At 28.6% G+C, this 14,861-nt stretch overlaps 1 protein-coding gene across 2 annotated transcripts in view; it reads left to right on the top strand.

The window, feature by feature from the left end:
* The window catches only part of LOC111642434 (large proline-rich protein BAG6-like), a 27,520-nt gene extending 12,659 nt beyond the window's left edge, over positions 1 to 14,861 (top strand). For both annotated transcript variants that reach the window (XM_023388788.1, XM_023388786.1), the window contains exons 2-7: positions 5,545 to 5,643; positions 5,723 to 5,764; positions 7,745 to 7,820; positions 11,988 to 12,169; positions 14,552 to 14,623; positions 14,712 to 14,861. In XM_023388788.1, coding sequence (XP_023244556.1) covers positions 5,581 to 5,643; positions 5,723 to 5,764; positions 7,745 to 7,820; positions 11,988 to 12,169; positions 14,552 to 14,623; positions 14,712 to 14,846 — 570 coding nt within the window. In that variant the 5' untranslated portion in view covers positions 5,545 to 5,580 and the 3' untranslated portion in view covers positions 14,847 to 14,861. The remainder of the gene's footprint in view (positions 1 to 5,544; positions 5,644 to 5,722; positions 5,765 to 7,744; positions 7,821 to 11,987; positions 12,170 to 14,551; positions 14,624 to 14,711) is intronic.

The following is a 14,861-nucleotide window of genomic DNA, read 5'->3' as shown; positions in this document are numbered from 1 at the left end:
ATTTTCGGTGAACTGTATAAACCGCCGGAGTAGAAACGAAAAACCATTTGATTTTCCTGCACAGTCCAAAACTGTGCAGGCCAACTGTAACGTATGTGCCGTCGTGTCGTTCAGTTGTGAGGCCGCTGAGTAGTGAGAACAATGTCTTGTGAATGCTTGGAAGAATTATTTTTTATAACCTTTTTAACTTTTATTATTTATAACCTGAAAAATTAATTTTTTAAGTTATAAATTATTTTCAGATCAANTTGACTAAACGTAAAAATTCTCTAATTAGTCTGGAAACGGGGGACCTAATTCTTGCATTCTGTGAAAACGGGTAAGATTAGCTATAATGTAATTATCTTAATCTTCACTATTGTTACTTTTTGCCCAGCAAAGCGGGTCCTTGCAGCTAGTATTAAATATTTAGACAGAAATAAGAAAATCATAGTTAAAGTTTCTCCAGAATTTATATTAAAAAAATTGTAATGTGGAATTAAATTTTCCATGTAATTTTCAATGTGAATTGGCAGCAAATTTTTTGTTTAATTGTACAACTCAAATTAAAATAAACTATTATGCACTCTTGAAGGTAAATCATTCATTATTGCAAAAATTTCTATTTTGTCAATATTCAAGATATGTCAATTCAAATAACAGTTTTCATGTCAGCAATTTCAGTGTAGCCATGTAATGTTTGTTGTGCTCCAGATTACTTTTGATCTGTCAAATCACATTGTCTGGATCAGGTCATACAATGAATGCACTGTGATTACAGTGATCATCTATGCTACTTCTGTACTCCCAACATGTGTTGAACCCATTGACTCCCAAAATTTTGCATCTGCAGACAATTGGCAATGTGTTCTAAGAACAGATTTTGCTGAATTGTCACTCTCTGCAGTTACTTCCTTCATATTAAACATGTTATCTGTCCCTGATCAGGTAAGTTTGTTTTATTTTGAAAAGGTCATAACTTATCTGATCATGGATAGATATCTGCAGCATCACTGTTGACCTGGTGAAGACCTTGGTAACAGTGACATTTCAGTTGAAGTAATCTGAAATTTTGCAAAACAAAGCTCTACTGCATAAACTTTATTTTAGGTATCATCATTATTAACCTTATTCCAATTAGTTTACCATGAAATTGTATTATTAACCTTATTGTTCTCCACTTCCTCACCTTGTGAATGATAGGAGAAACATGATAGTTTGATCAAGTGTCACAAGTATATGGCTATAACACTACCTGAAGTTTCTATTTATGAAATATTGCACATATTAAATTTTGACACATTCCTTGATATAGAAGATTTTGATGAATAGCTAGATGTCTCTTATTGCAGAATCTTACAAAAGTTTTAAGAAAATAATTATACAAGTGCTAGATTTAAGATTTTATTACAATGTTAAGATGTTTGAGTTTTTATTTTTAAATTGCTTGATTTAAATGAGGCATTTTTCAAATTAGAAAACTATTTTTTTTTTTTATCAACTAAAAAGTTGATAAAAAATTAGTTTTATGATTTTACATTAAAAAATGTAAAATCAATTTTTATTAAGTGTACATAATGGAATGTAGATCTGAAAATACAGTGGGTGATCGGTTAACGAACAGATCGGATAACGAACACTTTAGCGAAAGATTTTTATGTTCGGACAACGAACACATGATCGGATAATGAACCCTTCACAGAACAAATACAAGAAGAAGCGATGTAAAATAATGAATACCGATTGGTCTTTCCATGTCTTCGGGAAACAATTCGAAACTTTTCGGAGTGTGGAAAACGTCGACATCAACGCTCAAGCCAGTATATACCAATCAAATAGTATTCCTCCGAACTTTGAAACTCTCCCTTGTAATTCCAGCCTTTTATTTTTCTGACAAAATAATTCTTTTATGTATTCGCTAGACTGTTGGGNGAACTTTCGTCTTATAAATTGAAATACCTAAATAAGGGGTGGCCGAAATTTTTCTCCGCCCCGGGCTGCTAACACTCACGGTACGCCACTGCGCATGTGAACTCGTCTATCAAAAAATTGGCGCATGGTATGCAAAAGGTTGGCTACCCCTGGGATACTGTATACAGCAGTTTCTGCAACAACATTTCATTGACAAGGGATTATTTGTGTATTACTTAATGCCTGGCCACTTTGTTCTCCAAATAATGATTTGTGTGATTTTACTTTGTATACATAACAAGGTTAAGTATTGGAATCGTGAAAAATTTGACTCTCTTAAGTTATTTTGTTTTAGAATGACAAAAATTAATTTGCTGATGATGATCATATATTCAAAAGACATTGTTCTTCATGAATTTATATCAAGTATGTGAAATAATTATATTAAGTTCAGTATGAAAATATTAGTTAAGAGAAGGACTTTGCCATTATAAATGTCATATATATTCATATATATATTGTAATTAAAATATGAATAAGTTAGTTACTTTAGTTACTTTTAGTAAAAGGGAGGCTTTACTTATAAATTAGCTAATGCTGATAATCCATTATCTACTAAAAGGTTGAAACATTTTAGCAGGGGTGCACGACCTGCCGTCCGCGGGCGGGCCACGTACGGCCCCCTATCAATGTTTATGCGGCCGCAGACGGTACAGGCCAAATCCCTTCTTTCCAAGTTTCTAAGTTTAGAACTTTTTCCCTTTCACAAAGTCATTAGCACCCAACTGTTTTATGACTCCCTGAGGTGAGAAATGGGGGATTGTTCTATAAATAAGTCTATTTCTATCTAACACTTTCTGGTTTAGATATTGAATATTTTAAAATGATGTTAGAACGTCATTTCCGATGTTATCGGGAAGTTTCTATTTTGGCGGGAAATCTTCAATTTTATGCTTNAATATATTTATTTTGTTTGTACAAAATAAAAAAATAATTTTTAACGATACAATAGTCTTCGTTAGGCTTAACATCGACAAAAATTCAATGCGAAGCGACACGCAGCGGAGAAAAATGTCAAGATGGGATAAATTAATATATTTTTCGTACATAATCGGTTAACATCGAATTTTCCGAACAACCCCAGTCCCCAATTGATTCAGTCCCCAATCGACGCTCTACTGTAATTATTTAATGTAACGTAAAAATAAAAACCTTTTCAAAATAATTTCAGTGTTATACTATTTCAAATTACCACTCACTTCCAGAAAACTTTATCAACTGCTGGCTTCCAGAAAATATTGATAATAAAACTTTAACTTCTTATTTTGATCTGAAAATAAATACGTAATTTTTTATTAGAAGTGATTTGTATACAATTTATATATTTTAAAAAATTGTAACATTGTAATTTAATCAATGTTTGTGGTATGTTTTGAAATGTTCTCATATCAATTACGGTTGTATTTGGATTTCTTCATATCTCTGAAGAAAGTGTTGAATTCAGGTACTTGAATTACAGTCATCCAATATTTAAGAGTTGTTATAACTTTTGATTTTAATTTCATTAGTGCACTTTCATAGAATATTTCATTTTTCTCACTGCTAATTTTACAAATGTTTTCATGCATGAAAAATTCCCATACATCATGTAGAAAGAAATATTTTAATAACTCTTTTATCCCTGTTAGTACTAACACTGTCTTTTCAGTTAGATTGTTTCAAGATGGCTTTGTTATTTCTGTCGCTGCTGCTCACTCCAGAGACAAGATTAAACAAAAGAACAACTACTAAGTTTATTCAGTGGTGCATTTAGGATTTACTCTTGAAGGGAGCCGAGTTGAAGAGACAGAAAAATTTTTAACGCTTATTCAATAAAATTCTCACTTTATGTTATCGCTAATTCATAAGTAAAAGACACCACAATATAAATAAAAAATTGAATTTTAATTAGGAAAATATTTTTGGAAAATTTTCTACTGTTTGTTTTTCTTTTTTTGGAGATGGCCAGGGTCTGTTGGCCTCCGAGGGTGTGCCACTGAGGTTATCATCTTCGTGAAAACTGTAGCCGGTGTGCACACTTGATATGGAAGAACTGTAGTTGGAAACCTGTCATTTTGCCAGCGAATTTGAAGGAATCTCATCTGAAAAACGACTTGAAAATATAGATTTGTGCGATTGCACAGCGACTGGGGTGATTGATGGATAGGTAATTTGGAGGCATCGTGGTGAGTGATTAAGGCGAGGTATTAGAAACCCGCTGGGATCTTCACGCAGAAGTTCGAATTCTGTTGACTGCGCATCTCGGTGAGTAATTATATATATATAAGTAAAAAAAATTATATATATATATATCTTATTTCACTTAGTGTTTGTTTTTTTCTCTTGTTTCTGATATTGCTGTGTGCGTTTGGAGAATGATCTAATTATTTTTATGTCGTCGAGAAAGCGTTGGTATTGAGCAGCTATTGAGCTCTTTCTCTTCGAGCTTTCGCGCAAACTCATGACATATAACGNGGGAGGATGTCAGAACAACGGTCTTAGAATGGCATCCAAACCAGGTTGAGGCTTGGGGATTTCTACAATTGCAATGCTATTAATTACTTACGAAAAATCCTGAAGAAGAGGGAAAAGCAAGTGACATTAGATAGATTCTTTAACCATTTCAAACGGAAAAAAAACATGACTAATAAAAATGCAAGACTGTGTGTGTATGTATTTTTATTATTACATATAAATAAACGTAGTAAGAAAGTATATATTTTTTATTTTGGGGGGTCTCCAGAACGAATTAATTAAATTCCCATAGAAACCTATGGTAAATCGATAATCGGTTAACGAACAATTCGGATAGCGAACAAAGTCTTGGAACGGATTATGTTCGTTAACCGATCACCCACTGTATATTAATAAATTATGATTTGCATAACAGATAGCAAATAGAAGTAACATGTCTGGAAAGTTTTTATACTGATTAATAAACACTCATTTTGTAATTAATTGCTATCCTCTTCTATAATGAACAAATAAAATGAGTTAATACAATGACTGATCTACATTAGTATAATGTTACAAGTGAACAGTGATTAATTAACAACAAAATGAACCCATTAATGGCCAAGGATAAAACCACTAAACACAGTTATTTGATTGTGATCACATACCTCATCAATGAGCTGACCATGTGGAGCTTTACAAGTTTTCTTAACACTTATAATACCTAAATAGGGATCAGTTTCCCATAGAAAGTCCTCCCAGAAGGCATTTCCCCTTGGAGATCACCTGCAAGTTGTGTTACATTATACAAACAATGACAACAAAAGGAAAGATTTCACTTTAGATGGCTTTTCAAGAACATACTAAATGATCTACATAAGTATGATGCAATGATAATGCATCATTACAGAAAAACCAAAATTAATGTAAATGATGAGATAATGATTCTTTTTATCAAATAGATGATATAAATAACTATCATTTCAGAAAATTTAGAAATTTAAATATGATAACTATTGTTTGTTTTTAACATCATAGTCTAAATTAATAATAATTAAATGATAAAAGTTGAAAAAATTTTGCAAGTTTAAAATTATTTGTCAATATTCTTAAGTTTCAAGTAATGTAAGGTTAAAATAAAATTTTTCTTTTATTTTACAGATGATAATTATTAAATAAACTTTTAAGAAATTAAAAATGTTGGAAGTAACTGTAAAAACACTTGATTCACAGAATCATAGTTATTCTGTTCCTGATGATGTAAGTTTCAGAGATTTTTAGTTATTTCAATATGTGCATATATATATATTTCTATTAAAATTTTTTCACTTTTTGTTAGATTACAGTCAAAGAATTTAAAGAAAAAATTGCATCTTCAGTGGTAAATATATTTTATTTATATTTGTTAAATATTTATGTTCTATAATTTATTATATTGAAAATAATACATTTCAGATTAAAATATTTGTATTTTATGCACGAAGAAGATACATAAAATTCTCAATATTATATAGATAACTTAATTGAAATTTTCATAATTTTTCGTAGATATAACTAACATGTTTAGTTAATTTTTGAAGTCAAACTTTTCAGAGATCCAGTTAAATAAGATCTCTGAGAAAGTTATGAATTCAAATATTTTACAGAAAGTTTGAACTATCGCAACCAAATATGCAGATTCAGAAGTTTGGCTTGAGCCAAAATGAATTGATCAAAAAAACCTTAAATTTCAATCAGATACTTATTAAAACAAGATTTCAAAATACTACAAAATATTAATTTGTTGATCATTTGTTAATCAGTTATAGTGCAGGATTAAGGGTTTTAAAAATAACTGTAATTACTTAAATATTAAATACTGAAAAGATTATTAGCTACAAAATTAAACTACATACCACTACAAAAACAAATAAAAACACCATTAAAAAACAGTAAAGTGCAATAAAAAAATTAGAAATATTAATGTGCTAAAATATTAAATGAAAATATAAATAGAATTACAAAAATATGTAAGAATCAATAAATGTGATGTAAAATAAATTAAGTTTTTTAATTCAAGTAATAGGTAAAATGACAACAAAGAATTTTTAAAACAGGAGAAACCACAAAACAAGGGTTCATTGATTTATCTGAAATTGATGAATGTGTGATGAAAGAACATTTTTGGAAATATCCAGGCAAAAATTAGGAAGGGCCATATTGCAAATAACACAAATAGGAACTCTCAAGCTGAGTTATTAGTAGAGAACTCCATGGAAGTATTTGAAGAATAAAATATGGTCAAAATATTGAATACAGATTAATCAGTCTTAAAAGTCTTAAATGGGTTTAAAAAATTATTATTTCAAATTGTTTTAATTACAAGAATAATAATTCACAAAAAAATTGCCTCTAAGCTGAAGTTTTGAGTATAAAGTATAGTTACTTGAATGTAAATGTTAATGAATTAATCTAAACAGACTTCCCAAAGCTAAATGTAAATATAATAATGATGAAAAAAAAAATACAGAATTGTAGTTCCATTTAAAATAAAAAAAAAAAAGAAAGCAATTAAAATGTGCTCTTGAAAACGTTTCCTAAAATTATTCAAACAAAACTTCTAATAATTTTATTTTACCAATTTTTATATAAAAATTTCTGTGAACGCTTAAATTACATTACTTTCTAAATAATTGTTTACATTAATGTAAGTGAATGCAGTGTTCTGATTGATAAGAAAGTTTATAAATGAAAAAGATAACTCAATCTTGAGGATGAAGTTAAAATTACATTTTATAAATTTAAAATTTTTTAATCTTAAAATTCTACATGTTTACTTGTCAATTTTAATTAAAGGCAATTTTAAAAAATTCTTAATTTTGAAAGAAATATAAAAGTATTGTTTTTTAGCAAATAGTTGAATTTTCACTTTTATGAATGCATAGAAATAAATTAAGTTCTGTGTTATACTACATTAAAACAAGGTACTGATTACAGAATTTACTGTATTAATAACAAAATTTATTACTTCAAATTCAATTTTTTTTTTAATCTTAGGTATTTATTTTATGAAAATAACTAATGCAATAATGTATAAAAATTCTTTTAAGTTTTCCTATTTATACCACTTACAAAAACTAAATGAGTTAACTTCATACGTGATTATAAGTTTTAACAAATTGATAACAACAATTTAATTGCATTTTTTGTAATGTACTGTACATTGATATTGACTAACAAATATAGAAATCATATCCCAAGAGAAAGTAATATTTAAAAAAGATTCTTTTCAGAGAACATTGAATTTGTTGTATTTATGAAAAGGAATTGGTTTGAATTCAAATAAGCTTAATATTTTTATTTTTATTTTTTTTTTTTTTAGGGCATTCCTGCCGATAAACAAAGACTAATTTTTTGTGGTAGAGTTCTTCAAGATGAGAAGAAATTACTGGAATATGGTTTGTAGATTATTTTTGATTTTTCTTTTTAAAAAGCAATATAAATGGATATGTTAGCTATTTCTACTAACCAAAGTTTTAAGAATAAGTTAACTTTTTTTTTCTTTTTGCATATTTAATTTAATTAGTGAAAAAAGCTTTAAATTTTTACTTTTTTTAAAACTAAAATCATGGTTCTCACAGTCTGTAAACATCCTTATATTACATTCACACACAATCCATGACTCACTTCGATCTCGATTTACCTATAATCTGGATTGTGACTGTTGCCAGTTGATTGTCGTGCTGTTTGTACAGGCAGTCCTCTTGAAAAGAACCTGGCTATTACAGACGATCATAAAGCTGACATAACTATGCGGTAAGTCATGAACACCAACAAACAAAATGAAAGTTTTGGTTAGAAATAAATACTTTTTTTTTTGTCATACATCTAATAATAGACAGATGTCTTTTATATTTCTGTTGGTAGCCTGACAAGTGTTCTGCAGCCATCTTGTATTTTCTCGCACGTGTGGGATTGTGGTATCTCTCTTATGACTGGATCTAGTTTCAAGAACGCTCGAGTCGATTGCGATTGAACATCATTTCAGTCGAGATTGAAATGGTCAAGAGAGGTTGCACCACAGCATAGTCGCCGACCTTGGTCACGATCTAGATCGAAATGCTCAGTGTGAATGGGGTATTAGAAGATGCTTAGTATTTTTTTGTGGTACTGAAAAATACTTATTTTTCTCAAAAATTGCAAAAAAAATCCATAGAAGTATTTTTATATTGCCAACTCAAAATCAATAAAAAAAAAATATATTTTTTACGAAAATTATTTTCTGACCAATCAATACTTTCTTGTGAAGAGATGGCCTTTGCCACCTACTTTAAATGCATGCAATCATCCTTTGATATGATCTATTTTGTGAAAAAATCTCAGCCTAAGTATGTATGTTTTCTTCCCATCAGGTGTGACCTTTCCTTGTGAATATAAGGTGTAAACATTTACTTTTCATTTGTGTAAGGAATTGTGAAATGGTCTATGCAAAACAAGGACTGTTTGTTTTACTATAGAAGAAAATGTTAAACTACAGTTGACCCCCCCCCCATAACACGGTAGATACGTTCCATTTTTTATGAAATTCATGTTCTATGAGTCCTTAAATACATGAGCCAATCACAGCCCGGTACGTATGCAGTTTACGGACTACGGCTGTTTGAAAGGTTTCTTCCATAAAATTAATCGATTCTAGACTAATTTGACTCAACATTTCCAAAACATGTATAATTTTTTGGTAATAATCCATTTAAACTATGCTATAAACAAAAAATTGTAGGATTACTTGCTGAGTTGCACCGTTCGACGATGCCATTGCTTAAGCTTGTTTTCGTCGTGGAGCGGCACATCGAATGGCAGGTGCATGTTTCCTGATCAGCAAATTTTTCGCAGAAAAATAATTTAACTTTGGAGACATCATTAATATAAATATAATTTTTATGGACGTTAAATAATAAATGGTTTTTAGTAGGTCTGATGCTCGTTTAAATTTAGCAGTTTGTGCAACATCCGCTATTGGTCTAGATTTGACCAATCCTGTTGTGACACGAGTTGGCGATGACGTTTTACCACATGCTATGAGTCTCTTTTAGCGTCTTTATATGAATACGGTCACAATTTTTTTGCTGCGATATACGAATCCACATTATATGAACCCATTTTATAGGGGGGTCTACTGTAATTTAGATTTAGCATTAACTATTGCTTGTAAAGATATTTTTAATAGTAATAGTAATAATAATTTACACTTTTGTTGAAATTTTTTTTTCCATATTCAATGAATTATTACAAACCTTGCAAATATAATGAAATTTTATAGTATGAGATTTTTTTGCACACTGATTAGTTACAAGTTTTATTTATATTTACATTCTAGAATTATAACATAAAATGCTGCATGTAGTCATTTGTTCAATATGATTAGATCTAAATCTTAAATGAAAATTCTACATTAATGTAATATGGATGATGTATTCAATATATATATATTGAATTATAACATAAAATGCTGCTGTATTCAATATATATATATATTGAATACAGCAGCATTTTATGTTATAATTCAATATATATATATTGAATACATCATCCATATTACATTAATGTAGAATTTTCATTTAAGATTTAGATCTAATCATATTGAACAAATGACTACATGCAGCATTTTATGTTATAATTCTAGAATGTAAATATAAATAAAACTTGTAACTAATCAGTGTGCAAAAGATCTCATACTATAAAATTTCATTATATTTGCAAGGTTTGTAATAATTCATTGAATTAAAGTGACTATATATATATATTGTCACTTTAATTCAAAAAATCTTTTTGGTTGACGGTCTCATAGCAGGAAAATTCTAAAGTCACTAATACTAATACCAATAAACAAAATTGTCACTATTAGCTTAATATATAGGATTATCATCTAATTTTTGACACTGTCCTTTGTATTCCGTTTAGAACAGTTTTAAAAGATTGCTAATATAACAATGCTTATTATGTTTAATCATTCTGTGTTAAAGGTAAATAAAGACCTAATTATTGAAAATCAACTTGATAGTTTATTTATTTTAGTTTCAGACAGAAACAACAGTGTATCTACATGTACTTTTTAGATCCAAAATAATGCAACTATCATAGAACAATTTTAATATACTGGTTCCTTTGTATGATTCTAGTAAGATTCCTTAAAATTTGGTTGAAGTCTACTCACAATATTTCTGATGATTAGAATGAATCTTAAAAAGTTATATACTGTATAATAATTATACCCCATATCCATTATGGTAAATCATGATGCAGTGACATTATGTGATATATTGTTATAAGTAGGACTAAAATAAACAATTTAAGTGAAAATCAGTATACAAATTAGATGAATATACAATACTTAGAACACACTATACAATAACTATTATTATGAACTGTGGTTATATTATTAGCAGTTGTTTTAAAATACAGGAGCTCCCCTATTTACAAATGTTCAACTTGTAAACAATTTGACTATATCTAAAATTTAAATTTTGTGTGGATTCTAGGTCTCTTGCCACTTGGGGTGGCATTGAAGTCAGATTTTAACAGTAATAAATAATTAATGTGGGCTTATTGTGTATCATCATTTTTTGTCTTTGTACAGATTGAGATTCCATCACTACTTGTGAGGTGGTGTTGAAGTTGGTAATGTTGGAGTAATGATTTTTTTTGCTGTTTTTTACAACTTTTACAAATTTTTGATTAAATACTTCAAAAATGCATCCAAAACATAATAGTAAATCTAGCAACAGAGATAAATGCAAGAAGTGTTACTCTTACCATGGAAACTAAACTTGACATTATACAACTAAGTGTATTAGATGAAAAAAAACTGTTTGAAATACCTACTACTGCTTAGTAGTGGGTAAATGAGTGTAATGTATTCTATTAAATACTTTAAAGGGTCAAACTCTAACAATAAATGGTTATTCTGTGTACAAATGTACTTTCTTGGTCGGTTTTTGACACAAACATTTTGACTTGCAAACAAAACCTTGGGAACCTAATCTGTTCTCAAGTAGAGGAGCACTTGTATATTCAACAAATTTCAAATTAATAATGATGGTTTAGACTGGATCATTCTGGTATAGTGGGATGGCAGTGTTGACAGAATTACGGGATTCTTCCATTTAAATTTTTATGATAAACATATTATTTTCATTGAGTCATGTTTTATTTTTATTATAAATTTAAATTTAATGCAGCTTGTGGCTGTCATGTATTTGATATTAGCACTCTGACAACACTTATTATGACAAAGTTTGAGATAGCTAAATGGTAGTTATCTGAATGAAAATTGACTACGTTGCTAATCTTAACTGTCATCATATCTACTGTATCCTTTGCTTCTTATCATATTTGTCATATGATACAAACAGATACATACTGTACTTTTTCAATTGAACTGATATCAATCTAGTGAGTTAATTAAGCAAAGATCAGTTTAGAAAGTATATATTGCATTACTTTTGTTTAACTTATGAATTTTTAAAATTTATATTTAATACAATTAAATTTAATAACATGTTAGGAAGTTAGAAAAACTTGTAAATATGTTATAATGAAACTAATTTGTACTTTCTCATTAATAGATGTAAATGGAAAAGTAATTCATCTTGTTCAAAGACCTCCACCTCAGACTCACACACCATCTACCTCATCCTCTTCTTCTTCAACAAATAGATCATCTACTCATTCAGGTCGAGAAAATGGAAGTTTTCTTTTGGGAGCTTTTACATTGCCACAGGACATGATTGATCCAGCACATGTCCAGGTATTGACAAATGTATGATCAGTACTTTATTACTGTTTTTGTTTTTTTACTAGAATTAAGAAGTAAGAAAATTTTGCTGAAAACAACTATTAGCATCAGTTCAACATTTTCCTCTCTAAATTAAATAAAATGAAAATTACTGGATTGATTTTTTTCCCATAAAATAAAATCTATTAAATTTTTGAGTTTGTCAAAATTACAAAATCTAATATTTATAATTTAATGACTGAAGACTCTTGAAAAGCTTTGTTAGAAATTTTAATAAAACTGTTAAGATGTTAAAATATGTTTAACATCTTAACATGAAGTTTAATATGTTAAACTTTAATTGATTCAAAAAAAAACAATGATATATTCTTATCTAAATAAGTAATTTATTTTAATCTTAAATCAGATGGTGGACTTGTTACAATTTAAAAGTTTTGTGATTCTAATCAAGCTACATACAGTTGTAGTTCTGATTCTGTTAAAAATGATATCATGTGCACCCACTAGTCATTGAGTGGATAAAAAAACTGGTAGTTGGTCTTGGATTCATACCTCATTAATATTGGAGTTTTCTGGTTTTCTTCAAGTGTCTAACACCAAAACGGCCAGTTTCCCAAAAACTTCTTCTGGGAGGTAGGCCTCTCCGTGGCAAATTGCCCACAAACGTTTTATTCCGTCTGTTTAATCTGCTACCATAATGTGGTCTTTTACTGCAAATCTTTCACAAAGAGCATGCAATTTAATTGTTTTTTCTGTTTCAAAGATATTAAGAAAATCTTTGTCACATTTTTTACATTAATAATTATGTAATAAATAATTTTGTTCCTTATAAAATAATCTGTGAATGAGATGAAATTTATTTTTTAATCACTTAATATGTTTTTATAAATACAAATCACTAAATTATATCAAAATCATTTTAGATATAACAGTATTCTTTTTCTTTGTATTTATTCTTATATTGTATTTTATCTTAACCTTCTACAGAATTATTGTAAGTCTAATAAACTACTGTACTTATTAATGAGGCTAAATCTAGAGTAATGGTTTTTTGGAGGGGGGCAGATTGGGAAAAGCTGATAAATTTTATTTATCTAACTCTATTTAGCGGTTAGAGAGTTAGAGGTTGTCTCATCTTACAAATATTTGGGTATCTATTATACTCCACAAGGTTCATTTTCTTTTTACTTAGACAAATTGTTTTTGAAATATAAACTTCAACTTACTAATCTTTTATTAGGTTAATAAGTTGATCATAAGTAGCTCATGGTTAGAATGAAGCAGTCTTCTATTAAGTCATACTTTCAATTATTTGATTCCTTGATACGTTCAAGTTTGGGATTTATGTTTCCTATTTGGGGTCCATCTTTTGTTGATAAATTAGAGAAGACTCAATTGAGATTTATCAGATTGATATTTCATATTAATCGTTCGGTGCCTGGATCTGTTTTAAGAGAGACACTAGGTCGATCACCAATGGCTATATGTTTAGCATTGGCCATTTTTAGATACTGGTTTAAAATGTTAGAGTTACCAGAATTTGATCTCAGAAAGTTGGTCTGTAATAAATTGAAACTAATAGGTATTATAGTAATTCTCTGGTTGTAACTTGGGCTTTCCTTAGTTGAACGTTTGACTGATTTAGGTTATTCAATTGCTTATTACACTCAATTTCCTGATAAAAAAAAACTTGTTTTAGCTGAACTTTTCCAGTCATTAAAAGATAAATATTGGACTCAAGATATTCTTTATATTGAGCAAGTGTGTTTTTTTTTCCTCTTATCATTCCCATGGACACCTCACTATTATCTATTATCAAATTTAAATTATAAGATTAAATCTTTAATAATACAATTATGACTTAATAACTTTACTATTGTATTAAATGGGTGTAGAATTAATGTATCAGCTTACTCCAATTGTCTTCTGATGTAACAGATTTTTTTAAAAACGTTAAGAATCATTTGTTTGTATCTTGTGAATTTACTGAACACTTAAAGGATACTTTTTTGACAACTGACTTTTTAATATGTTTTGTTTATATGATGGTAATTTAAGTTCTGTAATGTTATATAAAATTTATAAATTTTTCTGTTATTCATTAAACATGTTAACATAGTCCTACTAATTTATGTTATATTATTTATTATCTATCTACAATTATGTATAATAATGCTTGTATTTAGTAATGTTGCTATGAGTTCTGTAACATCTTTGTAAAGGTGAAAGCCATAACAAAAATGTTTGATTTGATTGATTAGTTTTTTGTATTTTCGTCTGTAATTATAGCTGAAACAATAATAATGATTTTATTTATAATTATGGATAACAATAAAATATAGTAAATATTTAACTTGTGTAATTATTAATAGGTGAATTTTTATATTCTTACAGCAAATAGTACAAGATTTAGTTTCCGGAATGGGTGAAATAGGAAGAAATGCTACTGTTATGTCTAGAACATCGGTAATTTGCCATAATTATCTAATAATAAAAATTTGGTAATTTTAAAAATTAACTTAAAACATTTTAATAAATAATTTTTTTTATATAGGAAGATGGATCTTCTGTTGATGTACACATAAACTTGGGTCAGGTACCACTTCAAAGTGAAGCCCAGCTGAGAATAAATCAAGCACAAACTATGATCACTCGAGCTAATCAAGTGTTAGATTTATTAGAGGTATGAATAAGGTTTTTTTCT

This window comes from Centruroides sculpturatus, unplaced genomic scaffold (assembly GCF_000671375.1).
Source record: "Centruroides sculpturatus isolate CEXI.00-Female unplaced genomic scaffold, Cexi_2.0 scaffold1537, whole genome shotgun sequence".
NCBI lineage: Eukaryota > Metazoa > Arthropoda > Arachnida > Scorpiones > Buthidae > Centruroides > Centruroides sculpturatus.
Note: the sequence above shows the minus strand (reverse complement) of the source record. Positions and strands in the feature narration are given on the sequence as shown.